Source organism: Pipistrellus hanaki (genome assembly GCF_964339955.1).
Source record: "Pipistrellus hanaki genome assembly, chromosome: 1".
NCBI lineage: Eukaryota > Metazoa > Chordata > Mammalia > Chiroptera > Vespertilionidae > Pipistrellus > Pipistrellus hanaki.
Genome location: NC_140503.1, coordinates 7,816,730 through 7,842,996, shown reverse-complemented (window position 1 = coordinate 7,842,996; position 26,267 = coordinate 7,816,730). Strand labels below are relative to the sequence as shown.

Here is a 26,267-nt window from a genome sequence, read left to right as displayed (position 1 = left end):
CATGAAATTCATGCAAGAGTAGGCCTTCCTTCCCCTGGCTTCCGGCACCGGCTTACCTCTGGCACCCGGGACCCCGGCTTCTCTCATAGCCCCGGCTTCATTCGGAAGGTCGTCCAAAAGGACTAATTAGCATATTATGCTTTTATTACTATAGATAGCTATGCAAACCAAACCCATAAACAAATATGAGAGGGAGCAAATGTACCTGACTTAGTTAGCTATGGCTACTTAGATAAAAACCTTAATTTTCAGAGCTTAAACAACCAATATTCTTTCTGGCAAGACTATGGGTTGGCTGGGCTCTGGTGTTGGTCTGTGCCAGGCCTGGAGTGGCTGGGACAGGCTGGTCTGAAATGGCTTCAGCAGGATGGCTCATCTCAGTGGCAGGTGGTCACCTACCTCCAGCAGGCCAGCACGGGCACACTCTCCTAGGGGTGCAGAGAGTGGTCTGAGAGAGCACCCAAGGTCTAAGGTCTAGGGTCAGAGCTGACACTGTGTCACCTCTACCACACTCTGCTGGTGAAAGTGAGTCACATGACCAATGCAGTCACATTGCCTAGGGAGGGGCCTGGGTGGGTAGGGGGTGGTGGAGACTCTGACCATGGCATCAAAATAGCATTTCAGAGGGAGAGACACCTCATGCCCTCTCCCGGGAGAATTCAAAGGCCACCTTGGAAATGGCCCCGCCACCCCTCCCCTGGCACTGCTGCTTCTGGATCAGTGTTCTGGACCCCTGGATGAGCTCCTTCCGATGGGCTGCCCACCCTCAGGCACACGTGTGCTTGCTCCACTGAAATGTGCCTTGACCTCTTGGGGGCACTAAACCTCAGCGATCCTCTGAGAGTTTAGGGATTTCCTGTATGTTCCCTCCACATACATGGTTTCTCCTATGTTACAACCTTGCATGGATGTGGTCCATTTGCTAGGATTGATGAGCCAGTCTTGAAACCTATTGTTAACTCAAGTCCATAGTTCACATTTTGGTAAACGCATAATGTGACGTATCCACCATTATAGCACCGTACGGAATAGTTTCACCTACCTAAAAACCCCCATACTCCATTCACTCTTACCCCCTCCTTTCCCCGAACCCCTGATAACCACTGATCTTTTTAGGGTCTCTCTAAATGTCTATCTATATGACATTCTTTTCCAGAATATCATATAGATAGAATCCTATAGTGTGTAGCATTTCAGATTGGCTTATTTCACAGAGCAGTATGCATTAGGGGTCCTTGTGGCTTAATCGCATCTTTCTTTCTCCCTTTCTTTCTTTCTTTCTTTCTTTCTTTCTTTCTTTCTTTCTTTCTTTCTTTCCCTCCCTCCCTCCCTCCCTCCCTTCCTTCCTTCCTTCCTTTTCTCATTTCTTTTTATTGAACAATATTTCATTATATAGATGTACTACAGTTTATCTACTTACCTTTTAAAAAACATTGTGATTTCTTCTAGTTTGGGTTATTTAGGAATAAAGTTGCTATAAAATTTTTTCGTGGGTTTTTGTGTAGACATACGTTCTCAACTCCTTTGGGTAAATACTGAGGAACACAATTGTTGGGTCATATGGTAAGAGTATGTTTCGTTTTGTAAGAAACCACCAAACTGTCATCCAACGTGGCAATGCATGACAGTCCCTGCTTCTCCAGGCCTCGCCAGCACTGGTGTTGTCCGCGTTATGCATCTGGCCTTTCTAGCCAGTGTGACGTGGTACCTCGCTGCTATGCCAGTCTCCATTCCCTAATGGCATTTGCTGCTGAACGTCTTCCATATGCTTATTTGCTATCTTTTTATGTGTTTTGAGAAAAATGTATTTTCAGATCTTTTGCCCATTTTTAAACTGGGTTGTTTGCTTTCTTCTGGTTGAGTTTAAAGAGTATGTGGTGTTTTGTAATTATTTTCTCCCAGTCTGTAGCTTGCTTTCAATCTCTTAACAGGGTTCTTTTTCACAGAGCAGAAGTGTTTCATTTTATATATATATATATATATATATATATATATTTCAGAGAGGAAGGAAGAGGGAGAGCTAGAAACATCAAAGATGAGAATTATTGACTGACTGCACACCCCCCACTGGGGATCGAGCCCGCAACCTGGGCATGTGCTCTTGACTGGAATCGGACCTGGGACCCTTCAGTCCGCAGGCTGATGCTCTATCCACTGAGCCAAACTGGCTAGGGCCAAAAGTGTTTCACTTTAATGATGTCCAATTTATCAGTTTATCTGGCATGGAACGTATACGTTGGGAGTTCTATCTAAAAAGTTATCGCCAAATCAAAGGTCATCTTTGCTGCCTCTAGAAGTTTTCTATTTTATGTTTTACATTAAGTCCATGATTTTCCCTGCATGTGTATGTCAAGTCGTCCCAGCACCATTTGTTGAAAAACACTATCTTTTCTCCCTTGTACTGCCTCTGTCCCTGTTGAAGATCAGTTGACTATATACGCCTGGGTCCATCTCTTGGCTCTGATGTCTGTTGCTTTGACCTCTTTTTTCACCGATAAAAGCTGTCTTGATGGCTGCAGCTTTGTAGAACACCTTGCCCTTGGGTGGTGCCAGTCCTCTGCCTGTTCTTCAGGGTCGTATTGACTGGTATGGGTCTTCCCTCTTTCCAAATAAACCTCAGAGCCAGCCTGTCATTTTCCAGAAAGGATCTTGTGCGGGTTTGAATGGGATTGCATTGATCCTACAGGCAGAGTTGGGTGAACGGACCTTTTCACAAATGAAACCACAAAGGCCCAGAGAGGCGAGCTGACTTGTCTAAGGTCCACGGAATTATAACTCTTATTTTTATTGATTCTGATGCACACGCTTCTATTCCGTGAAACAAATCTTCCATTGATGCTGACAGGTGTCAGTCATAGTTGTCATTGCCCGCATGTGCACACGAAACCTTGCAGGCTGAGCAATGGCTTGGGAAACCATGTTGGATGGAACAGGGGAGCCCTCCTTTAAGAGCCGGTGCCCGCGGCAGCCAGCGCCGACCCTACGTGTGGGCAGTGTGCCCGTGGGCGGTTCTGAGGCAGACAGCTCTGAGTGTGAGGACTGGGGGCACCTCCATGGACTTCCTTTGCCAGTGTTCTCCTTTTAACGTAGGCACAAGGGTGGTACATGATTTTAACCAGACTCCTGGTCTAACAAGTCTAACACAGTTTTCTTTTAATAAATATGAAATTCTAAATTTTTAAATGAAAGGGAAGTGTCATCATGTATAGGTCTCATTTGTGCCGTCACTGGGACAAAGGCTTATTCTTCCTGAACGGGACATAGAAATAAGAGTGCAGCCCTAACCGGTGTGGCTCAGTGGATAGAGCATCGGCCTGCGGACTGAAGGGTAACCAGGTTCGATTCCGGTCAAGGGCATGTACCTTGGTTGTGGGCATATCCCCAGTAGGAGGTGTTGCAGGGGGCAGCTGATCGATGTTTCTAACTCTCTATTCCTCTCCCTTCCTCTCTGTAAAAAAAAAAAATCAATAAAATATATTAAAAAGAAGAAGAAATAAGAGTGCAGGTTGCATCCGTCGGTAGCACATGGCATACGTGGAAGTGGCCGTGAGTTTAATAAAGGGGATGTTTACGAAGCTGTGGGCAGGGCAAAGGGGAATCATAAGGGGTGGGGCATGGTCTCAGGACTGGCCACCCCGGGAGAGGCTGCCGCCTCCAAGCCTGAAGGTGAGAGGAAGCAGCTCCCCAGAGCTGGAGAGGCTGCTGGAGAGGGAAGGAGCCAAAGGAATGAACCCCTAACTTCACTCTCCGTTCCCCCGATCCTCCACCCGTGCCCACCGCTGTGGGAGACACGGAGAAGTTGCTGAAGGCACCCGTGGTCACCCTCCTGGGACTCCAGAGTGCGGAGGGCGGGGCTGGCTCTGAGGGGCCCTGCCAGGGTGCCTGTAGCTCTGCCGCCGTGGGCCGAAGCTCCGCACTGGGGCCCGGCGGCACTGACAGCTGACCAGATGGACCTTGAGAGCCCTTGCTGTGGAGGGCCCCCTCATTTCCACCCACAGTCTGTCTGCCGCGTGGCCAGGCCCGGCCGGGGACAGCGCCGTGCCCCTCTCTGCCCAGCACCCGCTCTGTGGGGAGCTGAACATCTGCTCCGAGGCAGACGCCGGGCACCGGCATGCAGACGTCAGCCGGCAGGCGATGATGGGGGAACTTGGACCGCGGTGTGTTTACGGCTTCTAAGGGTGAGTCGTGCGTGTTTCAGACGCGGCCCAGATGCCTGTTTGCCCCGTTGGCTTGTCAGATGGGGTTTTTTCTGAGTTAAAGCTCTGGATCTGCCAGCTGGATACCCGCAGCTAACTCGTGTTTGCCAAATCTCCCGCAGAGACGGGATCTGAGGCTCTGAGCACGTCCGAGCTGGGTCATCGCTCCAGGCTCCCTCTCTCTGTCCGGACCAGGACACTGAGGCCCAGAGAGGGAAGGTGCCGGCCCCAGGCCACAGCACCTGGGGCGGAGCAAAGGGCCTGGCGTTGGAGGCTGTTGCCTGCACTCAGGCCTTAGCTGGGCCTCTAGCTACGGGATGTTGGGTAAGTCACCTAGTCGTCCTGTCCTCAGTTGCCTACTCTGCAAAATGGGGGTAAGACTGAAACCCACTTCGCAGGGTGGTTGTGAGAACCCAGTGAGCGCTGAGCCGGGCGGGTGTGGGCAATGCTGAGCCATTCCTGGAGCTGGGGGTGCCCGGCCTCTGAGCGCTCACCCCCAGGTGGCCTTCAGTGCTTGTTGAGTGATCAAAGGAGGGCAGAAAGGGATTCTGAGTCCGTATCGTACGGAGAACATGCTTCTCCTTTTGCTAATTAGTGCTCTGAAGGGGGCCTGAGTTTCTGCAAAGCAATCCATCTCTCCACCCTGGTCTGTGGGCTGGAAAGTGCTCCCCCTGCAGGTGCCTGCTGTACCCCTTCTGCACCTGACCCTCAGAGCCCTGGGCTGTGCCCCCGGTGGGCTGCACAGGCCCCAAGGAGTCTGGCTGGGGGTTCGGGATTTTGGACGTCTGGGCCACCATTCCCTCAGGGCTTCTCCCCCATTATCAGCATGTAACTCGGAGGCAGGTGGCTAGGAAGACACCTGTTCACGGGTGAGCAAGGCAGGTCCAGAGATAGGAGGTGACATCCTCAGAACGCATGCAGGCTTCTCCCTCCAGCCCCTGTGCTCCTGGACCTTCTGAGCATTTAAGACCCCCGCATTTCTGTGCTGGGCTGGGCGTGCAGCCTGGCTGTTTGAACCATGTTGTGACTGACAGTGCCCGGCGCCACCTAATGGCGGCCCTGGGCACTGCAGGCGGGGTACCCAGGAAGCCATTAGTGGCCTGTCCTGCACCAGCCCCAGGTCCTCCCTCCTGTGTGGCCAAGGCGCCTCCGTTTACTGTGGTGACAGATGTCTCCATTGAGGCACCGATGCCCCCTGGAGGGGCTAGCTCCCTTTGATTCGGATCTAGAATTCTAGAGTCCCTGAGCAGGGTCTGGCTTGGCTCCAAGCAAGTGAGGGCCCCTCTGGGCCTCCGTTTCCCCACTTGTCAGTGAAGAAAGAGGCTGAGCTAGACCTCTAGGGCGTCCTCTCGACCCTGAAAGTCTATGTTGTAAAGAGGGACAACTGACGACATGCTGATGGGGCTCAAAGAATCCTTTTCCCAGACTGAGTTGCAGGATCTGGGGGGAGGGGCCGGACCCCTGAGTGGAATGTGCTCTGTCCACTTCGGGGGCAGGAAGCAGCCAGGGGGAAGCTGCCCAGCTCCCTCCCAGGCCTTTGCCGAGGATGTTCACCTTAAAGCCTAACTGAGAAGTGAGGCTGCCGCTCCAGGATGGGGTGCTGGGCCGCGGGCCACGGGCTTAATCAGGTGGCCGCCTGCCCTCCCGTCTGCGTTAGTGACATTAGTGACAGGCACACAGCGCAGGGAGCATCCCTGGGGCTCGGACTCTTAGCAGCTGACAGGGCCTCCTGTTTTTCACAGCAAACAGAGCCCACCTTTGCGATGTGTTTATCTTGCTCTGTTCCCCGGAGCGAGAGAGACATACGGGCAGAGGTGGGCTTGTTCTTCTTCCTAAAAGCCCTGCGCAGGGAGAGTCACCTGGGAAGAAGAGGTGGTTTGTCCCCAACAAGGCTCTGCCTGAGGGGTCGCAGCCCAGCCCCTGCCCTGCCTGTCCTAGAGACGGGGCTGCTTACATAGGAATCACCCCCTTCTCTCCCTCCTCTCTCTCTCTCTCTCTCTCTCTCTCACACACACACACACACACACTTTCTTCTCTTCCTGATCCTCTCTCATCCTCCTCCCCCCCCCCCCCCCACACACACACACTTACCAAAACCATGCAGGGCAGTGGCGCCATCGAGATCCTGGGAGGCCAAGGTAATGGGAGGCTCTGAACTCCCCCCTCAAAGGCTGGTCCTCTGGGCTCTGCCCGTGCCCTCTGCCTCACTTCAATCTGGGAAATGCGACAAACAGGAAAATTCCAGTAGGAAATTGACAATAGCACACGCCCCCTCTGCTAATATGTGACACTTTGGCATTTTTGTTTCCAGACTTTTTTTTAAAATCACTCTCCTCGGAGAGAGAAACATCGACCAGCTGCCTCTTGCACACTTCCTACTAGGGATGTGCCCACAACCAGGGTACATGCCCTTGACCGGAATCAAACCCTGGACCTTTCAGTCCGCAGGGCAACGCTCTATCCACTGAGCCTCTTTTTTAAAAAAATTAAAAATGGTGCGTGCTCTTTTAAAAGTAAAGGTCAGACCAGCACCGCCCAGGACAGCCCGCCGATGCTCTCTGGCGTGTTTGCTCCCAGCGCTGTGCTCTGTGTGTTAAAGCAGCAGAACAAACAGTGCATGAGCACATTCTCCTTCAAACCTGAAGCATGGCGATGGCAGGACCCCCTTTGCCACCCTCCTTCTCCCCGTGAAAGCACCGCTGTCTGTCTGTTAGGATGCATTCACATGCGATTATGGATGCGGACAAAACACACGGCACCGTTCTGTCGTATTTCTGTCGTGTTGCACCTGTCATTCTCCACTGGCTCCAGCCTCTCACTCTGCCCTGAACTCCATTCTTGTAGACCTGACTTCCATCATTCTCGCCCTCCCTCCTGCCCTCCCTCCTTTCCCGCCCATTCCTCCCTTTCCTCTCTCTTGCTCCTCCCCTCATGGCACAGAGCGCGCTCCAGGCGGGTCTGCTGGGTGTCAGGTGGGAGACCTGGAGCAGGGGCACCCAGAGCGTGGACTTGGGAGGAGCGGAGAAAAGAGCCTAGAGCGAAAGGAGGGGACGGGGGTGGAGGGGACAGGCTGGGGAGGCCGCCAGCCGCAGCACAGACCCCCCCCCCCCCCAGGCCCCTCAGAGCGCCTGTCTCCACCGCCCTCCACGGCAGCCATTCGTTTCCCAAGGCCACAGCCACCGGGCCACCGGTTACTCACGTGCTGCTTGAAGTCAGCTCTCTTCTGAACTCAAACACACGCATTTGGGGAAAAGCACCAAACACGAAACCACTGCGTGCGGGACTGTGAAGCCCTGTGCCATGCTGCGGGAGCCGGGCACAGCCACTGGCCCAGGCCTCTGGGGGGATGAGGCTGCTGTCCTCTCTCACCCCTCCCTGCTCTACAGGGGCCTGGCCTGTCCTCCCAGGACCTGGCCTGTGTCCTCCCGCCTGCCCACCTGCCTGGCCTGTCCTCCCGGGGCCTGGCCTGTGTGCTCCAGCCTGCCATTAGCTCCTGCTGGGGTCCTGAGAGCCCAGCTTCCCCACCCCAGGTCACTGACAGCTTTTTTTTTTTTTTTTTTACCAACTCCAGTGGCTCCATTCTGCTATTTGAAGAGGTTCAAGCGCCCTCTGCTGGCAGGTGGCGGAGTCCCTGCCTGTCAGAGCGACAAGCAGGAGGAAGAGAGGTGAGCTGGGCCCCTGCCCTGGTCCCTCCTGCCCCTGCTCTGCCCCATCAGCCACCACCCACTGTGGCCCTCAATGCACTAGGTACCCACATCTGCCCTCCTGGATGTTTCTCCCCCACAGGACTCCCACTCCCCCCCCCATCCATCTGATGCCCCCAGTCACCTCCTAGACTCCTAAGCACCCTTCCTCCGGGAGCCCCCCGATGTCACCCGGGGAAACCGATCGCACGGCTCCCGGCCCCACCGTCTCTGTGAACACCGTCACTCCTGGCATTCCGTGAGGTCCTCACCGCCCACCTCCTACCCACCCTCCCAGCCCCGAGGGCCCTGAGGTGAAATCTGGAAGTAGCTTGTCATTTGCTCCATCTGAAAAGATAGGAAAGAGGCGATGGCGGCAATGCCAGCACTCAAACACCGCCCTGCACCCCAGATTCAGGGTCTTCCTGGCCAGGGCCCGGGGGGGCAGGGGCAGCGTGCCCATGGTCGCCTGGGATCCTTTCCACAGGCTTTACTTTTCTAAGAGCCCAGGATGGCCTCCTTCCTTCTTTCCTCCCTCCCTCCTTCCTTCCCTCTCTCCCTCCCTCCCTTCTTCCCTTCCCTCCCTCCCTCCCTCCCTCCCTTCTTCCCTTCCCTCCCTCCCTTCCTCTCTCCCTCCCTCCCTTCCTTCCTTCCCTCCCTCCCTTCCTTCCTTCCCTCCCTCCCTTCATCCCTCCCTTCCTTCCTTCCTTCCTTCCTTCCTTCCTTCCTTCCTTCCTTCCTGTTTTTATTCCAATAGGCCCTACTATACAAGGCACTTACAGTGGCTCAGGGGAGTGCTGGCCGGTTTTTGCTCAGTGGTTAGAGCACATGTGTCAAACACAAGGCCCGCGGGCCAAATCCAGCCCGCCAGGCCTTGCAATGTGGCCCGCACCGCGCTGTCATCACTGCACTCCGCTGTCAGTTTATGACATTGTCAGTTTATGACTGTTCAGTAAACCATTCGGCCTGCGATTTAGGCTGGATTTTAGATTTTGGCCCCTTCTCTGATTGAGTTCGACACCCCTAGGTTAGAGCATGGCCCGCAGCCATTCTGGTCAAGGGCATGCACCTCTGGTTGCAGGCTTGATCCCCCAATCCCTGTGCAGGAGGCAACCAATCGAGATGTCTCTCACATCAACATTTCTCTCTCTATCTCCCTCTCTTCCCTCCCCTCCAGTCTCGCTGAAAAAAACCCATGGGGAAGCCCTAACCAGTTTGGCTCTGTGAATAGAGCCTCAGCCTGTGGACTGAAAGGTCCCAGGTTCGATTCCGGCCAAGGGCATGTACCTTGGTTGCGGGCACATCCCCCGTAGGAGGTTTGCAGGAGGCAGCTGGTCGATGTTTCTCTCTCATCGATGTTTCTGACTCTCTGTCCCTCTCCCTTCCTCTCTGTAAAAAAAAATCAACAAAATATATTTTAAAAAATCAATGGGAAAATATCATCAGGTGAGGATAAAGAAAAGGCTCAGGGAAAGTCAGGGGAGGGAAGAGAGGGTGGCCTTGGCGGGGTCCTTGTGCAGCCAGCCCCTCGGGGACCCTCATCCATGACACAGGCACCTGAGTGGCCTCAACATCGCGTTTGCAAGCAGCACACGTGAGGACGTGTGTGTGCTGAGACCGCGAGCCGGAAGGTCACTGTACGGCCAGAGGCCAGCCGATGCCCGAGGAGGACAGACACGCCGGGTCACCTCTCCTGTGCTGGTGTCCCTGCCGCTTCCCCTTGGATTCACTGCGATCCTTTCCCTCTGGGGAAGGGAAGGCCGGGATTCTTCCCGTTTTCACACGCTGCCCCCAGAGGGGTGCTCACCACAGGCGGGCCTCCCCCGTGGGCCCTTTGGAACCTCAGGCCCCCTTTGCTGGGTCAGCCCCTTCCTTCCTTTAGGAATCAGACCAGGGGCCACGGCCCCAGGCCAGCAGGGCCTCCTGCCTCAGCCCCTCTGCGACGTTCCCACCCGCACACAGAAGCGTGGCCCATCGGGCGTGTTATAACGAAGTCCTTCCCACCAGCCTCACCTCCAAGAGCCCCGGGCCGAGTGCATGGATCACCTGCCCTCTGCCGCCTGCATCTCCCCGGCCCGGCCCATTCCTGCCGCCGGGGCGGAGCAGAGGTGGTGGCTGGACGATGGGAGTGTGGGTGGATGCTAAGAGTAACTGTAATCCTGAAGCCAACTGTGAAGTCCTGCTGGCCAAAACCAGTGGGGGGGTCTCAGCGGATCTCCAGTCTACTCACAATCCTGGGGTGGGGGGTAGAGGTTCAGGGGCGGGGGATGAGCAGGGCCTCTGGGATACCCCCAGGAGTTGGGGTGGGGATGTCTCATCAGAACGCAGAAGGGGCAGGAGCGTGGGCTTGCTACCTAGGCGGCGGGGAACGTTGGCACGGACAGAAGGAAACCCTGATCAATGCCAAGGGCGCCCCCTTGTGGCTGTTTGGGGCCAAGGCTGCGAGTTCGGAGGAGAATCCTGCCAAGGTAGGAAACATGGGCTCCGAAGAGGGAGGGGCTGGGAGCACGGGTCTCGGAGGCCGGCGGCCGGCCCTGACCGGACCATGCCACTAATCCGCCCGGTTGCTCTGGGCCTGCCGCCTGCCAGCCTCAGCTTCCTCCTCTGGGGACTGGGTGACACGCTCAGCTCTTAGGAATGGAAGTGCTGACCGCAGGCCGGCCCTGGGCCAGGCACACACAGGTGTTACCTTGACCTTCTCCAAGGACAGGAGGGAGCGGAGGCTCAGAGAGCTTGGGTGACCTCCCTGCCCGTGGTCTCCCAGCTGGTAAGGGACAGGCCCGGTCTGTGACTCCAAAGCCCCCTCTCATGGGCTCTGAGCCCCTGCCATCTCTCCCGGTGGTTCAAGGTGTCCCCTGGAGAGAAGGGGTTCGCTGGGGTCCCAGCAGGCAGCCGCGCCAGGAAGGAAAGGACCAGAGAGAGAACGTTCAGACCCTGAGCAGCCTCCTGTGCAAAGTGCACAGACTCTGCAGAAGAAAGAAACCACGCCCCCCCGCAGCCCCCCCCCCCCCCGCCTTAGCCATCAAATCTGTGCTCTCCGGGCGGACGGCTGACCCGGGAGCAGACCCGGTGGCCTCAGGCCTCAGCTCTCCTCCGCTGCCCAGCTGCCTCCGCTTACCAGGCACACCTACACTTCCATGGAGGCTGAGCGATGGGGCCCTGGGGTGACTTGGGTTTGCCAAGGGCACTTGTTCCTCGGGCGGGAACCTCTCCGGAGGGCTGGTCATCCCTCCCCAAGATATGATGAGAGGAGGGGAGGAGGCTTCGAGCTCAGGTGGGTCTGGGTTCGAATCTCAGGCCTGCGAGGTCCTAGCTGCGTGAACCTGGGCCAGTTGCTCGGTGCCTCAGTTTCCCCTCTGTAAAATGGGGTTGCTCAGAGGCTCTAGAGCTCAGCTAGAGGACTGGGTGAGAGGGTGTGAGCCCTGCGTGTGCGTACAGTGAATGCCAGGCCCTCACTGGTCTTAAAGAGCAGCGCTCACTCCTGAGGCCGTGGTGGGGCTGGGGGCAGGGGGATGGGGGAAGCAGGGCCTGCGGACACTCCCTGCGCCGCCCGAGGGTCCCAGTGGGAGTTAGAGGCCCGCCCAGCACTCAGGTTTTAGACTTTTTTAGATCAGACTTTGGACATTCCCTCCAGATGAGATGACCACGTGACAGGGACTCTCCAGCATACCCCTCTGTCCTCCCAGGCACCGATAATCGATGTTTAACATCAACTTTAATTCTTTTAAAATTATTTTTGCCCTAACCAGTTTGGCTCGGTGGATAGAGCGCCAGTCTGTGGACTCAAGGGTCCCAGGTTCGATTCCGGTCAAGGGCATGTACCTTGGTTTCAGGCACATCCCCAGTGAGGGTTGTGCAGGAGGCAGCTGATTGATGTTTCTTTCTCATCGATGTTTCTCTCTCCCTCTCCCTCTCTGTAAAAAAATCAATAAAACATATATTTTAAATAAAATAAAATTATTTTCATTTAATGCTTTCATTACTTCTATTTAACATTTTAATGGAATTTGATTGACATTGAACATGCGCCCTGTAAATGTGGTGAATTGCACCATCACACGGAAAGGCTGTTCTGTGTCGAGTGGGCGTTATTCTGTCACCTGTGAACATTTAAGAGACCGTCGTTTCTGCACCCCTCTGCTTTAAAACGTCTTTAACTTTTTTTTTTTTTTTTTTTAATATGAGGATAACGTCATAAAATGGAAGTGGTGCAGGCTTACCTGAACCCATGCTGGGTGTTCCTGGGGACCGATCCCTGGGGACCAATCATTCATGAGGGACTCCGCCTCCGGGGGTGAGACCCCGTGAGAGATCTCCCAGGGCCCCAGCTCTGTGACGAGGGAAACTGAGGCAGCAGCCCAGGAGTGTGAGCTAGGACAGTGCCCGGGGGTGTGGGAAACAGTCCTTCATTGGGAATGTATGTCTGAGGCTCTGTCCTGGGCACTGGGGCACAGCAGGAGCTGAGTGCCAGTCCTCGCCCTTGGTGGGAGTGGCATCTGGTGGCAGCAGACAGACAGACAGCAGGGAGGTGTGTGCGTGAACCTGCCGAGTGCTTCGTGGCAGAGCGGACGATGGAAAGGAATAAAACAGGCAGAGGAGGAGGATGGCATGGAGGGTGAGGATGCAGAGGAAGGTAGCTGGGTAAAGACATAAAGGAGGTGAAGGAACGGGTGAGCCCTGTAATTGCCAGGGTCAGGGGTGGCAAACCCCTTCAGTAAAATAGTAAATACTTCAGGCTGCATGTGCCCTCTGCTGTCTCAGAACCCTCCATTCTGCCTCAGTGGATGGGGCACAGCTGTGACCCAATAAAACTTTATTGACACAAACAGATGGTCTGTGGTTTACCAATTGATCGAGGGGATGAGAATTCCAGGAAGAGAGCACAGCAGATGCAAAGGCCCTGAGGTCGCTGCACACATGGTGTTTGAGGAGCAGCGAGGAGAGCAGTGGGGCAGGGGCGGGGTGATGAAGGGATCAGGTAGGAGAAGCTGATCTTGTGGCCCCTGGAGGACTTCTGCTCTGAGTGAGAGCCGATGGGGGAGGGGGTCAGGGGCTGCTCAGAGCCAGCTTATCCTACCTAATAAAAGAGTAATATACAAATTAACCATCACTCCACTGCACCCACAAGCCATGCCCACCAGCCAATCAGAGCAAGTATGCAAATAAACCCAACCAAGATGGCTACCAGGAGGGAGGCTTGGGTTTCCCCGGCAACAGAGGAAGCCAAGCTTTCCACACACCCTATAAAGTTTCAATTATAGAAGGTAAACAAATCCAAACAGAAATGGCGGCAGCCACAGAGCGAGCAGGAGGCTTGGCTCCACTCCAGGCTACAAAGTTTCAATTGTAGAAGGTAAATAAATTCCAGATACCAGGGCCTCCGCTTGGGTCACCAGGGTGTATGTGGCCGGCCTGCAAACCACCACAGGCCTCTCGCCCAGGCCGCCCCACACCCCAAGGGAACCCCCACCTTTATCTGGGACACCCTTCAGGGCAAACCAGCTGGCCCCCACCTGTGTACCAAGCCTCTATCCTATCTAATAAAAGAGTAATATGCAGATTGACCATCACTCCAACACACAATATAGCTGCCCCCATGTGGACAAAGATCCTGCTCCCATCTGGACACAAGATGGCCACCACAAGGTGGCCAGCAGGGGAGGGCAGTTGAGAGGGACCAGGCCTGCAAGGGAGGTCAGTTGGAGGTGATCAACCCTGCAGGGGAGGGCAGTTAGGGGTGACCAGGCCAGCAGAGGAGGGAAGTTGGGGGCAAACAGGCTGGCAGGGGAGCAATTAGACATCAATCAGGGTGGCATGGGAGTGGTTAGAGTGATCAGGCTGGCAGGCAGAAATGGTTAAGAGCGATCAGGAAGGCAGGCAGGTGAGCAGTTAGGAGCCAGCAGTCCTAGATTGTGAGAGGGATGTCCGACTGCCCGTTTAGGCCCTATCCACGGGCCAGTCGGACATCCCTTGTGGGGTCCCAGATTGGAGAGAGTGCAAATCTGGGTGCATGCTGGGCTGAGGGACACCCTCTCCCCATCCGCCCCTGTGCATGAATTTTATGCACTGGGACTCTAGTCTTTTAGAAAAGAGAACGGGCTGCTGCAGGCAGACTCAGGAGCCCGTAAGGAGACAAACAGTCCAGGGGAGGGGAGAGGAGGTGGGGACTGGTCCCAGGTGGAGCAGAGCAGAGGGTGTGACGTGGTCAGCGTGCAGTCAGTAAGTAGAGCCACAAGGGCGTGTGTGGGTCAGCGTGAGAGCTGTTTCCAGGTTGTGATGACACTGGCTATTGGAGTTCCCAAGATGGCTCAGAGCCAACCAGCCATTGTACTCTTTGTCTCTCTCATTTATTCATTCATTCATTCGTTCATTCATTCATTCATTTATTTAATGGGCCTTTACCGGGTGCCTACTGCTTGCACAGGCCCATGGAGGACAGCCTTTTGCCCTAACTTTCTCTCCCCACTCCCTGCAGGGACCTCTCTCTCCTCTCCAATGCCCTGAACTCACCACAGTCTATGTTCTCCAAAATGCCTCACGCCCCCGGTCTCAGTTCATTGAGCCGATGAACATGGAGCCCACGGAGCCAGCCTGTCTCCACCCCCACCCCCGGAAGACAGCACTAGCCGATCCCGAGTCCCGCCAGGCCCTCGGAATCTTTCCACGGGGCACCCGCCAGCCATCACCAATCCAGTCCAGGTTGGCAGTTGGGATCAAACGGACTTTTCACCCCTGGCTGGCGCAGAGACACCTCCGAGGGGCGGGCTGCTGAGCACACGTCGAGGTGATGGCAGGTGGTGGGCGGCAGGGAGGAGACGGAGCGGTGGTGAGGACGGATGGGGGGCTCTGGGGACACCCCTCGGGACGCAGAGACGCTGCTCCTCGCAGGGGAGAGGTGCCCGCGGTGGGCCTCGCTGGGCAGCTTTGGGACCCGGAGGGGAAGGGAAGGGGAGACACCCACTCGGAGGTCTCTGTCCCTGCGTGTGGGCTGTGACTCCTCTGGGCATCACAGGTCCCCGGCTGTACTCAGGGCAGGGCCTCGCGGTGGTAAGCCGGGCCCTGAGGCGAGGCAGCCAGGGGGTTTGCTCCAGCCCGTAGCCTCCGGCCCCAGGAAGCCTGTTTGCTCCGATGGCAGCGGGCAGGGCGCCTCGGGCTGGGCTTTAATGGAGACCCCCCCCCTTACGGAAGGGGAGAGTTACTTAAGCCGCCCGCACGTCTGCATCCCGTGTCCACGGAGGCGCCGGTCAGGCTGCTGGGTCCCCGAGGCTACTGGTCGGACCTACCCCTGCCGGGGCGGAGGGAGGAGTCGGCTTCTGCACCTCTGGGCCAGCGAAGCCCTGAGGGAGCGAGGGTCTGTGTGTGGGGAGGGAGATAGTTGTCCGTGGGGAGAGCAGCAGGCCATGGCCGTGACCGAGGGCCCGGCTCTGGCTGCCACATCCCCAGCCCAGCCCCGCCCTTTCCCTGGGCAAGGCTCCTGGCTTTGTGCCTCAGTTTCCTTCTCCACCCAAGACCGTGACCCTGGCACCTGGGAAGAAAAAATGCCGTAATACGTGTTACAGACTCCGATCAAGCGCTGAGTGCTTGGGGGGGGGGGGGGGGGCATTGGATGACCACCCTGAGGGGGCAAGACAGGCTTTTAAAAATGACCGTGGCAGCTGCTGACTCCGTAAATCAAGGTTTTCTCAGGATCCTGCCATCGGAACAAGGGGTGGCTGGTGCCAGGCCGGCAGCCAGGGTGCTGTCTCACTGGTGGGTGGACAGGGGGTGGCTGTGAGTCACCAAGACAAGTCCATCTCCCCTCCCACAGCTGCCTCGGGCAGAGGAGCCGGCAGGTGGGTCCCCCTGCACCCTCGGGTCCCGGACGCACAGTAGGTGTGGAACGGAACAGAGTTGACTAGAAATGGGGGTGGGGGTGGGGGAGTCCCTGAGGCTGAGTGGGGCAGACAAACTTGGGGTGGGGTGAGCACAGCTGGAAAGTTGTCACAGCTCATTGGGGACGGGATCCCCAAGTTCAAGTCTGCCCAGCTTCCCTGTCATTTGGAGCTTTCTAGAACCCCTGCCCTGGTGCAGGGGGTGGAATTGGGAAGCAGGGCTTCCTGCTTTGCAGGCGTCCACCGTCCCGAAGAAACCCAGAGGACTGGCCATCTAGTACAACCTCGGCCACCACAAGGGCGGCTCTGCGCCAAGGCCATTCTGGTCCCTGGAGACCCAGAGCCCTCATGGGGCTCACACGGGGGCTGGGTGGGCTGAGGGGAGGGGGGTGAGTGTCAGGAGGCAGCCAGAGCTGTGATGGGAGACGTGACCTCGGCACCTTCTTCGGCAGCGTGTGCGCACTGGTTTGGAGCAGAAAGGATGCTTCCGGCCCGTACCGGTCAGGGTGGGCTGGGTTTTGCCGCAGAAACAAGTGGCCCCCAAAACTCGAGGGCTTAAGACCACAAGGCTCAACGCTCGTCCGCACACAGGCTTCTGTGAACAGGGGCCACGCTCTGCAGACAGTGCGACGGCCAAGGACCCAGGGCGCACCGGTTCAAGGTCACCTCCGTCTTAGTCCACGCTTCCCCCACCCCCCAGCGGGGCAGCGGGTGTGGAGAACACAACCACCGCGCCCCAGGGTGGGCGCTCTCTGCCGGACCCTTCCTGCTGCCTGCAGGGACCCTCCGGCCGGAGGGGGAGGTGGCTTGGGCCCTGTCACTGCAGGCAGCATCCCCTGTGGTACTAGCTGTCCATTGGCCGGCAGGAGGGGGTGGGACCACCACTCCTGCGGGAAGCCTGGCCCCTCCCTGTCCGTGCGCCCGCCTCGTCTGGGAGGGGTCCTTCCGAGAGGGGCCCCTGGCACTTCAGGTTGTGGTGCAGAGCTGTGGGTCGGTGCATAGACCACCCGCCATCTGGCCAGCCAGGGCACCGAAGGAGGGGGTGATAGCAAAAAGAGAAGGGAAGGAAGAGGAAGGAGAAGAGGAGGGGACAGGCAGGCGGTGTAGGGGTCCACCAGGCCGGCTGGCACGGAGGCCTCGCCCATCCACACTGCCCGGGCAGCCTCCCTCCGCCGCCGGCCTCGCCTTCCCTCTGGCCAGCCGGTGGGCAGGGCCCGCGGCCGGCCCCGGGCTCCCTCGCCCGCTCGGCGCGGCCCTGCTTGTGGCCCCGCCGGCGTTGGCACGGTGACAGTAGCCAAGTGTGCAAACTTGTGCCATTGTCCCCGGGCCAGGGGGAGCCATGGAGACTGGCTAATATGACACAGGAAAATGTTTGCTGATGGCAATTCTATGGGCTTTGTCCACCTCTTTCTCCATCATGACGACTCGATTTAAGTCCCTAACTGTTTGACTACAAATGCGAGGGGACCGTGCAACGCCAACCTTTTGTCCGGCCGCGCTGAATGGCCAATTCAGGCTTTGTGCGGCTCAATTGAGGAAGCAAACATAAAGACAAGATTCCTGAGAGCTCCGGCCGCCTTCCCATGGATATCCCGGCCCCTCGGCCGAGAGTCCGGCCCGGTGCCTCTGCCCGCACCAGTGAGCCGCGGGCCCTCACGGCCTGCCCCGGCCCTGCCTCGGGGGACGGGGTGGGGAAAGAGAGAGGGGAGAGGAGGGAGCCACTCGACACTCAAGGACGGCGGGGAAGGCCGCCTGCCCGGCTTACCCGTCCGTCCGTCCGTCTGTCCGTCCGGTTGTCTGCACTGGAGCGTGGCAGCCGCAGGCCGGGAGCCCGTGGGGAGGAGGACAGGCCGTCTCTGGGCCCAGCCCCGCCTCGGTCCCGGACTTTTTAAACACACACCCCACCCCCTCAAGAAACCAGGGAACCGAGGTCAAGGGGAGGAGGGCGTGGAGGCTGAGGGGGAGTGGCGGGGGGGGGGGGGGGGGAGAGGGGCTGGAGGGTAGAAATTTACCGGGAAATGATTGCATTTGGGAGCTGTCTTTTTTGTGACGGTCCCCATGGTGACAATTTGTGACGGCAAAGAATGTGGGAACGGGGCGCTGCCGCCTGATTGGGATGCTTTGTATCTAGAGAGGCGCTCCTGATTGGCCTGAGGGGCCCCCCAGCTCTGGGGACTTGTCCTCCATTCAGCCCGCTCGAGGGCGGCACAAGCGCTTCCAGCCGGACAGCCGGAGCTCGCGGGCCGCACGGGCCTGGCCCAGGTCTGCGGCGGGACCAGCCGGGCCCCGCTGGCCGGCCGGGCCCGCACCCTCGGTCAGTGTGGAGGCCCGGGCCGGCCCGGGCCCGACCGGGCGGGGGCGCGGGGCAGGCTGGGGCCCGGGGGAGGGGCGGGGGGCTGTGGGAGGTGGCCCAGGAGGCATGAAATCGCTGCAGATGCTTCCCCAGGGGTGTTCCCGCTGCCACAGCCTGAGCTCAGCCCGCCAGGCAGGCCCGCGCCGGAGTGCCAGACAGGGGTCCTGCCCGTCCCACAGGAGAGCTGGGGGTGGAGCGTGGGGGCCGAGGAGGGGGGCTGGGGCGGGGGTGGGAGGAGGAGGGCACCGCCAGGGAGACGGTGGGGCGGGGGGGGTTGGCTTGGCTTGAAAGTGGAGCAGTCACCTCCGCTCAGAAAAGAAAAGTAGTCTCGCTGGCAAGGAAGGGTGCACGCTGGCAGCGCGGCGTGCGGGAGGCAGCGGGCCGGGAGCGAGGAGACCTGTGCTCCAGCCCCGGCAATGCCACCTGCGGCTGGGCCCCCTCGGGCAAGTCACCTGCCCTCTCTGGGCCTCCACCGCCAGGAGAGGGCCGCAGGCCCAACAAGACCCCTGTGCCGGAGCCCGGTCCAGCCCCGACGCTCAGGACGCGCTGGGATGGGCGGCCCGCTACCTGGGACTCTGCCTGGGGCTGCGGGGGGCCGGGGCCGGGGCCCCTGCTGGCCGGGGCCCCACGTGGCCTCTGGGAGGGCTGAGCCGGCTGCTCCGAGAGACTCCAATGGCCCGTGCGTCCCTCAGGTCCGCTCTGCGCCCTTCCCCGGAGCTGCCCACCCCGAGCGGCCCGCCCTCTTCATGGAAAGCCCGGCGAAGTGGCCCCCCTGGTGATGGCGGCCGACAGCGACGTGAAGATGCTGCTGAACTTCGTGAACCTGGCCTCCAGCGACATCAAGGCGGCGCTGGACAAGTCTGCGCCCTGCCGCCGCTCCGTGGACCATCGCAAGTACCTGCAGAAGCAGCTCAAGCGCTTCTCCCAGAAGTGCTCGCGGCTGCCGCGGGGCCTCCCGGGCCGCGGGGCCGAGCCCGCCCTGCGGAGGGGGCCCGAGGACCGCCCCGGGGGGCCGCCCCTCCGCCCCGGCCCCGAGGCCAGCCCCGGCGGCGGTGGGGACTGCAAGGAGAAGGCTCTGGGGAACCCCTACCGGGAGGAGTGCCTCTCCAGGGAGCAGACCCTCCAGGGGCAGCATCCGGGAGCGGCCAGGCCTGGCCAGGTGCCCATGAGGAAAAGACAGCTGCCCGCTTCCTTCTGGGAGGAGCCGCGGCCCACCCACAGCTACCCCGTGGCGCTGGAGGGGGTGCTGGGCCCCCGGGAAGGGCCTCCCTACGAGTGTAAGAAGCACTGCAGGGGCCTGGAGCTCTTGGGGCCCGAGATGGCCCTGATCCCCATGTCCCCGAGGGCGCCGGCGGAAAAGGAGCCCCCCAAGTTGCCCGGGGTCTCCCTGGTGGGCCGCGTCAATGCCTGGAGCTGCTGCCCCTTCCAGTACCATGGACAGCCCATGTACCCGGGCCCTCCGGGCGCCCTGGCGCAGGGCCCGGTGCCCGGCCTGGGCCTGTGGCGGAAAAGCCCGGCCTCCCCCGGGGAGCTGGCCCACCTGGCCAAGGAGGCGGACGGCCCGGGCCAGAAGGTGTACAGGCCCGTGGTGCTGAAGCCCATCCCCACGAAGCCGGCCATGCCCCCGCCCATCTTCAACGTCTTCGGCTACCTCTAGGGGGGCTGAGGGCCTCGCCCCCGCTCCGGCCTGCGTGCGTGCTGGGTCCCAGGGGCTCCCTGTGCGGAGCGGGCCAGGCCTCGGTGTGGCCTCTCGAGAATCTTTCCTTTCTATGTGTCGGGGGGCAGGGGGGGCCGGACCGGGCCCGGCCTTCCTGTGAGGAGCGGGCTGGGCTCAGCGGGCCCCCCTCCGGTCAGAGCCCGAGAGATCTTCCTCCCCCCCCCCCCCCAACCCTCCGCCCTGGCAGGCCTGGCCTGCCAGCACTCCCCCCCGCCCCCCCGCAAAGCCCAGTTACACACCTGTTGTTCAGCCACCCCCTCTGTAAGCCGGTCTCAGTTCTGTTATTGTTGTTCTTTGTAAATAGTAAGAAGGTTTAAAGAATAAAGACATTTCTTTTGCAGTTTCCACATGTTGGGTCTCGGGAAGGCGAACGGTCCCCCGGCCTGAGCAGTGCTGGCTGCGCCCAGGAGGAGGGCTGCCGTGGAGGGGACAGGGGGGAGGCGGCAGCGGGCGTGGGCGCTGGAGGCCAGCCGCCCAGTTCAGAGGAGGGAGGGGGTGGCGAGCCACCAGGGAGGACGGTGCCGGGGGCAGAGCCGTGTCCTGCGTGGGACCTCTTCCCGGGCCTCCTTGCCCACCTGCGGAGGGCGGGGGTGGGGGGGCAGTGGTCCCTCTGTGGTGGCGTCACTTTGATGAGGACTCAGACACCTTCCGCACATGAGGCTCCCGGATTAGCGACGGCTGAGGGGCTTTCCCACCTGCCCATCTGTACCCCGGGCTCCCCGAAGGCCCACCCACAGGACGGGCAGCCCTCCCTGGGAAGTGGCCTCTGTCCGCTGGTCTGGGAGGACTTCGGAGCCACCGAGGCTGAGTGGCGCAGGCAGGGCGGACAGGGAGACCTCGCCAGGACCCTCCCCTCCGCTGCTCCGGTCTTAAAGAGCAGGGAGGGGACCAGTAACACGTGTGTGGATCCGTTCTGATGAGGCTCAGCCCCTCCGCACGGAAAAGCAGAATGTGAAAAGCACTAATCCGGGCTCTGCCACCCACTAGCTGTGTGACCCTAGAAAAGTTACTCAACCTCTCTGTGCCACAATTTCCTCATCAAAAATGTGATGGACAGGAGGCCTGCGTGGTGGGTCGATGTGGGGATGATGTGAGTGCTGCTGTCCCCGCAGGGAAAGGCTGCACAGCAAAGGCCAGCTCCCCCGGTGGCTGGCAGTGTCTGCCGGTTCTGCCGCGCTGGTATGTCAGCGATGCTACGGACGGGCCGTCCAGCCTCCCCGGGCCCTGAGAGAGAACGGCGCTCCGGGAGGCACACACTGCCCGAGCCCACGGTGCCTGGCCCCACAGCGGTCCGCTCGGCCTTCCCCGGGGCAGAGCTGGACGCGTATGGATTCAGACCAGGGAGGCCCTGCCTGGAGGCAGGAAACCTGACTGAGCCGCGGCTCAGGGGAAGTGCTGGCACCCTGAGTGCCCACGTGGGTGCAGCGGGGGGGCACACACACCCGGGAAGGCCTCAGAACGCAGACCGACCTCGTTCACGGTGACGCGGGAGCCCATCTCCTGCTCAGCCTCAGGGCCGGGCACCAGGCCGGCGTGGAGCGGTGCTCAGGGCTCTGAGTGTTTGGAGATGCTGTGGAGACATCGCTGAGGCTGAATCCTGTGCGGGGCAGAGTGGGGGCGGGGAGGAGGGCTGGGGCAGCATGTGTGTGTGTGTGGGGGGGGGCGGGTTCTGCAGAGGGGGGTGACTGTGAAACCCAGCGGTGATGGCCCAAAGCCGTACCAGCTGCACAGCCTGAGGGCCAGCTACTCAGAAGGGACCTGAGGAGGCCAAGGCTGGCCAAGGCCCTTGGAAGGAAAGGGTCCTGACCAGTGGCTGTGACCAGCCGACATGGATAAACATCAGTCACCTAAGAAGCCAGTCCTGAGGGAGTGGCAGCTCAGCTGAGGGAGCGTTGTCCTGATATGTGAAGGTTTGGGGTTCAATCCCGAGCCCACAGAATCAACCAATGGGTGCGTAAGTAAGTGGAACAACAAACTGATGTCTCTCTCTCTCTCTCTCTCTCTCTCTCTCTCTCTCTTGCTCTCAAATAAATCAATGAGATAAAAAAAATAAAAAAATAAAAAAGAAAGAAAGAAAGAAAAGAAAGAAAAAAGAGAGAAAGAAAGAACAGCCTGGCCAGCGTGGCTCAGAGATGAAGCTTCAACCTATGAACCAGGAGGTCACGGTTCGATTCCTCTTTGGGGCACATGCCCAGGTTTCGGGCTCCATCCCCAGTGTGGGGTGTGTAGGAGGCAGCCGATCAGTGATTCTCTCTCATTATTGAAGTGTCTCTCTCTCTTTCCCTTTCTCCTCTTCTCTGAAATCAATAAAAATATTTTTTTAAAAGAAGGAAAATAATCCAAGAACCCAAATGTGGCCCCGGGACATCCTGAGCCCAGGAGTCCCGCATCCTGTAAGTAAATGGTGCCAATAGGCCGTGGCCTAGCCCCCCTCCTTCCCCCTCCCACCTCCCTCCTCAGCCTCCCCTCTCCTGGCGCGTCTCACTCGACCACCCTGGGAGCCTGGGGCACTGCCTGCCAGGACCCTGTAGGTCCCAGAGTGAGCAGAGAAGGCCACAGGTGACGAGTCGGCCTGATAGCCAGCCCCACACCGATGGCACCTGGACATTTTCTGCCCCAGCCCATCACTGCCCCCCACCGCACCCAGCAGGGATGAACACCCTCAGTCTGGGAGGGCCGGGTTTCCATGGATTTTTCAGGACCTCTGGAGCACGGCAGCATGGAGCCGTGGCCACGCACCCCCGGCTGGAACCCCCGGGACTGGCTGCGTGTGCCCGGGCCCATCGGGACCACGAGGGAGCAGCCCCGCCCGCTGACTGCCTCTGACGTGGCTGTAAAGTGCTGCTGGGCTTCTCCCCTCCCAGACGCCGGGACTCAATGGTTCTCTGCAAAGCTGGCGGGTGGGAGCTGGCGAGGCCCTGAGGGCCACAGCGATGAGGAGCCCGAGGCCCCAGAGGAGCGAGCTCAGGCAGAGCTGGGCGCAGACCAGGCCCCCCCCACGGCCCAGCGCTCGCTTCCCACGGCCTGAAACCAGGTGTGACTGGCTTCAGACTCTTCCAGATCCCAGGGCAGCCGGCACAGGCCCTCCGCGAGGTGGCCCTCCGCGAGGTGGCCCTCCGCGAGGCGCTCCGCCCAGGTCCCCTCCAGGGCTTCGTCACACCTGGAGAGAGAACTCTGGGGAGTCCCCGCGGCGTCTGTGAAACGGGGGTGCTGGGCTCAGTCCCGGGACTCGGCTTTCTCCCTGCACCATCGAAGGTGGCCGCAGCTCCTGCCTGGCTCACCCCAAAGAGCTGCACGCGGACTGGGGCAGCCCAAACCGGGGTGACCCGTGTGCCCTGTCCCCAGCCCCCACCGCACCCCCACTCCCGCCAAGAGCAGGGCTGCGGGCCCAGGCCCCGGCGTGTCTGGTGAGAGGGACCACGCTGGGCAAGGAGCCATCTGTGCAACATTTATTGTATCAGGAAGCCCTCTGGGACCGAGGGTCTCCCCAGCCCCCCACAGGCCATACCTGTGGGAGGGGTTCACAGGGCAGAGGGGCAGGGGCAGGGGCAGGGGCAGGGCCAGCTCCACAGGGAACTTGTCCAGGAAGGCACACTCAGCCTTGGCGCTCCAGCGCCCCCACCCCACCCCACCCCGGATCAGACGTTCCTGCCCTTCCCGATGGCAGAGAAGGTCCATTTGCAAAGAAACAGGAGTTCCCTCCTCCTTGACATCTTCCACTCTCTGCTCTGGGCCCAGCTCTGGCCCAGAGACCCAGTGAGGTCACAGCGGCTGCCCCAGCTCAGGGGGAGCAGCCCTCAGCCCCGGCCATCAGCAGGGCCCCTGGACGTGGGGACAGCAGTCCTGAGATCCAGTGAGACAGTCTGAGGGCACGCCTTCTCCAGCGCCCTGGTTACTGGGTGTCCTCGTACTTCAGGTACCGAATCAGCCTGCCGGGGAGCGGCAACGTGTCCAGGAGTTTGAGGCGGTATTTACCAATGGCCTTTCGAACTTGCAGCCTGCAAAGGTGAGTCAGAGGCCTCGGAGGTTCTGGGAAAAGGACAGAGAGATGCTGGCCTGTCGTTTGCAACCCGCGAAGGGTTTGCGTCTTCCTCTGCACACACAGCCTGGACCCTCAACACAGCCCTCAGCAGCAGGGGAGGAACCCAAGGTATTACATGCCCCAGTGCATGCAGTTCAGCTCCAGGCTCCGGGGGTGCAGAGACGGGGCAGGGACCGGGCAGGGACCGGGCAGGGACCAGCACGTCCCAGGTTCCAGAATCCCACCTGGCTGCCTCGCCGGGCGGCCCAAGAAAGGGCGACAGTGGAGCTGTCTCAGCTGCTGAGGAGTTGGGAGGGAAGGAAGGGGGGCGGAGGGGAGGAGGTAAAAACAGGGACTGATAAGACCAGTAATGGGGCCATTTATTTCAGCCCCGGGCACAAGGTCTGGCACAGGGAAGGTGTTTGTGGCATCAGAGAAGGCCCTAATCATTTACTCATTCAACAAACGCATGCCGCCCCCTTCGCTGTGCCTGGCTCTGCGGCCAGTCTGAGACAGCGAGGGGCGGGCCAGGGACCTCTGCAGAAGGCTCTCTCACCGCACGCTGCCATCTGCGCGGGGACTGACAACCGGGCAGGAATTTGCTAGGCGAGGAAGGGAGGCAGGGGCATGCCAAGCAGGGGGCACGTCAGTCAGTGCCAGGCCAAGGAGGCCCAGGGAAGACGGGCACAGAGGGCACGTGGGGGGGGGACAGAGGGGCCAGGCAGCCGAGGCGCTGCCTCCTGAGGTGAGAACGTGCCGTCGCTGCACCTCTGATGCTTCCACTGCCTCTCCGTCTCCCTCAGGACAGAGCCTGCCCGCTGGGAAGCCTGCCTCTTTCTCAGGTGAGCGAAGACTGAACCTGAGGAACGGGGAGGCAAAGGCCACTGGTGGGCAGAGGACCCGGACCCCCAGGCCTGGGCTGGTGGCCTGGATAACTTAGGAGACTGGGTTCACGGGCCACCTCTCAGAGCCTCTGCCCGCCCTTCCTCATGGATAACAACATCAGCTTCACAGCATCGAAGGAAAAAGCACAGACGGCGTGTTCTGCAGATGAAGGTCGGCTTTACGTCAACCAAGCAGCTACCGGTTTAAGAACTATTTGCTCTGCCTGTTTGTCACTGGGTGTTTGGTTCTGCTCTTTTTCCCCTGGGACGCTGTCTAGTTGTGAGGGATGAGCTTTCTCCAGTGAGGAGAGCGGGAGGGGACAGTGAGGGGCGAGGCCAGCATCCAGGCACGGCCTGCTCCACCCTCTAGCGGCCGAGGAAGGTCACGGTGACCGTAACCAATGACTCATGAGTCAGCGAATGCCCAGTGAGCATCCAGGGCTGTGCCCAAGCCATCCGCCCCCTGCTGCCAGCCTGGGAACTTCATCAGGGGTCTCAGTTCAAGTGCTTCCCAGATACGTGTCCAAATGCAAACCCTGACAGTAGGTTTAGGTTCACAGGGGCGTGGGGATCAGGGGGAACCTGGTAAGTCAGAGTCGGGCCCTGGGGCATGGGGCACCTGGACAGGCAACGAGCCAGTACGGTCTCCCCCGGGGGAGGCAGCAGCGGGGGGACAGGACTGACACTCGGCCAGAGCTGGGACTGTGCCCCTCGGAGCCAGAGAGAGCCGGGGGCAGCCGGAACCCCTCTGGGCAGGCACCCACTTCTCGGTCCCACTGATTCTGACATCTCACCTGCCCAGGGAGCTCTCCAGTGCTTAAGAGGGATTCTCCAACTGGCTTAGCCAGGCTGCCCCACCGACACTGCACACAGCAGCTGGACGCTGGCCAAACCCCACCTCCCCGCACCAGGCACCTCAGGCTGGCACAGCTGAAGGGGGCTGGACACGGCCACGCTCCTCTGCTCAGAGGTGGATACTGAGGCCCACGGCCACCTCGCACGCTCCTGGTCCCGCGCTCAGGGGGCCGCCCCCCACACCAGTGCTGCTCCAGCGGGGTTTGCAGACCAGCAGCACTGGCACCGCCTGGCGGCACGCTGAGATGCAGTCTCCTAGGCCCTGCCCTAGACCCGCTGAGCCAGCTCCAGCTCCCGCTTTTAAATAAGATGCCGTGTGTGTCACATGCCCTCTGCAGTGTGGGACACTCTAGGTCGGTGTTCTTCCCTGGACCTCACCGGGCTGCCGCTCAGCGGCCCACAAACGTGGGCAACTTGCTCTGAGCGCCCCGATGGCCCTTAGGCAGCCGGAAAAGTTGAAAACATCCCGGAAGGACTTAGTGGAAGGACTCGAGTGGGTCACACCTGGATTTGAATCCCAGATCTGCCACTGACCAGCGGTGAGACCCTGGCCCAGGTGACATGGTCCCTGCGGGCCAGTCTCCTCGGTGACAAAACAAAGAATCCCAAAGACGCCGTGTGTGATTCACAGCACAGAGCCTGGCCCAGAGCAGGCGGGTCACCGAATGTTAGGAGCGGTCACACGCT

General features: G+C 59.8%; 2 protein-coding genes across 3 annotated transcripts in view; one reads left to right on the top strand and one right to left on the bottom strand.

Annotated features, from left to right (window-relative positions):
- The first annotated feature begins 17,953 nt into the window (after positions 1 to 17,953).
- FAM181A (family with sequence similarity 181 member A) lies at positions 17,954 to 19,875 on the top strand. Its single transcript, XM_084873726.1, has 2 exons — positions 17,954 to 18,064; positions 18,796 to 19,875. Exon 2 carries the CDS (start codon positions 18,882 to 18,884, stop codon positions 19,758 to 19,760), a length of 879 nt encoding a protein of 292 aa, XP_084729852.1. The 5' UTR covers positions 17,954 to 18,064; positions 18,796 to 18,881; the 3' UTR covers positions 19,761 to 19,875.
- A 3,379-nt stretch (positions 19,876 to 23,254) lies between these two features.
- Positions 23,255 to 26,267, bottom strand: part of ASB2 (ankyrin repeat and SOCS box containing 2) — a 38,844-nt gene continuing 35,831 nt past the window's right edge. For both annotated transcript variants that reach the window (XM_084873433.1, XM_084873432.1), the window contains one exon: positions 23,255 to 23,849. In XM_084873433.1, the coding sequence (XP_084729559.1) occupies positions 23,713 to 23,849 (137 nt within the window). In that variant the 3' untranslated portion in view covers positions 23,255 to 23,712. The remainder of the gene's footprint in view (positions 23,850 to 26,267) is intronic.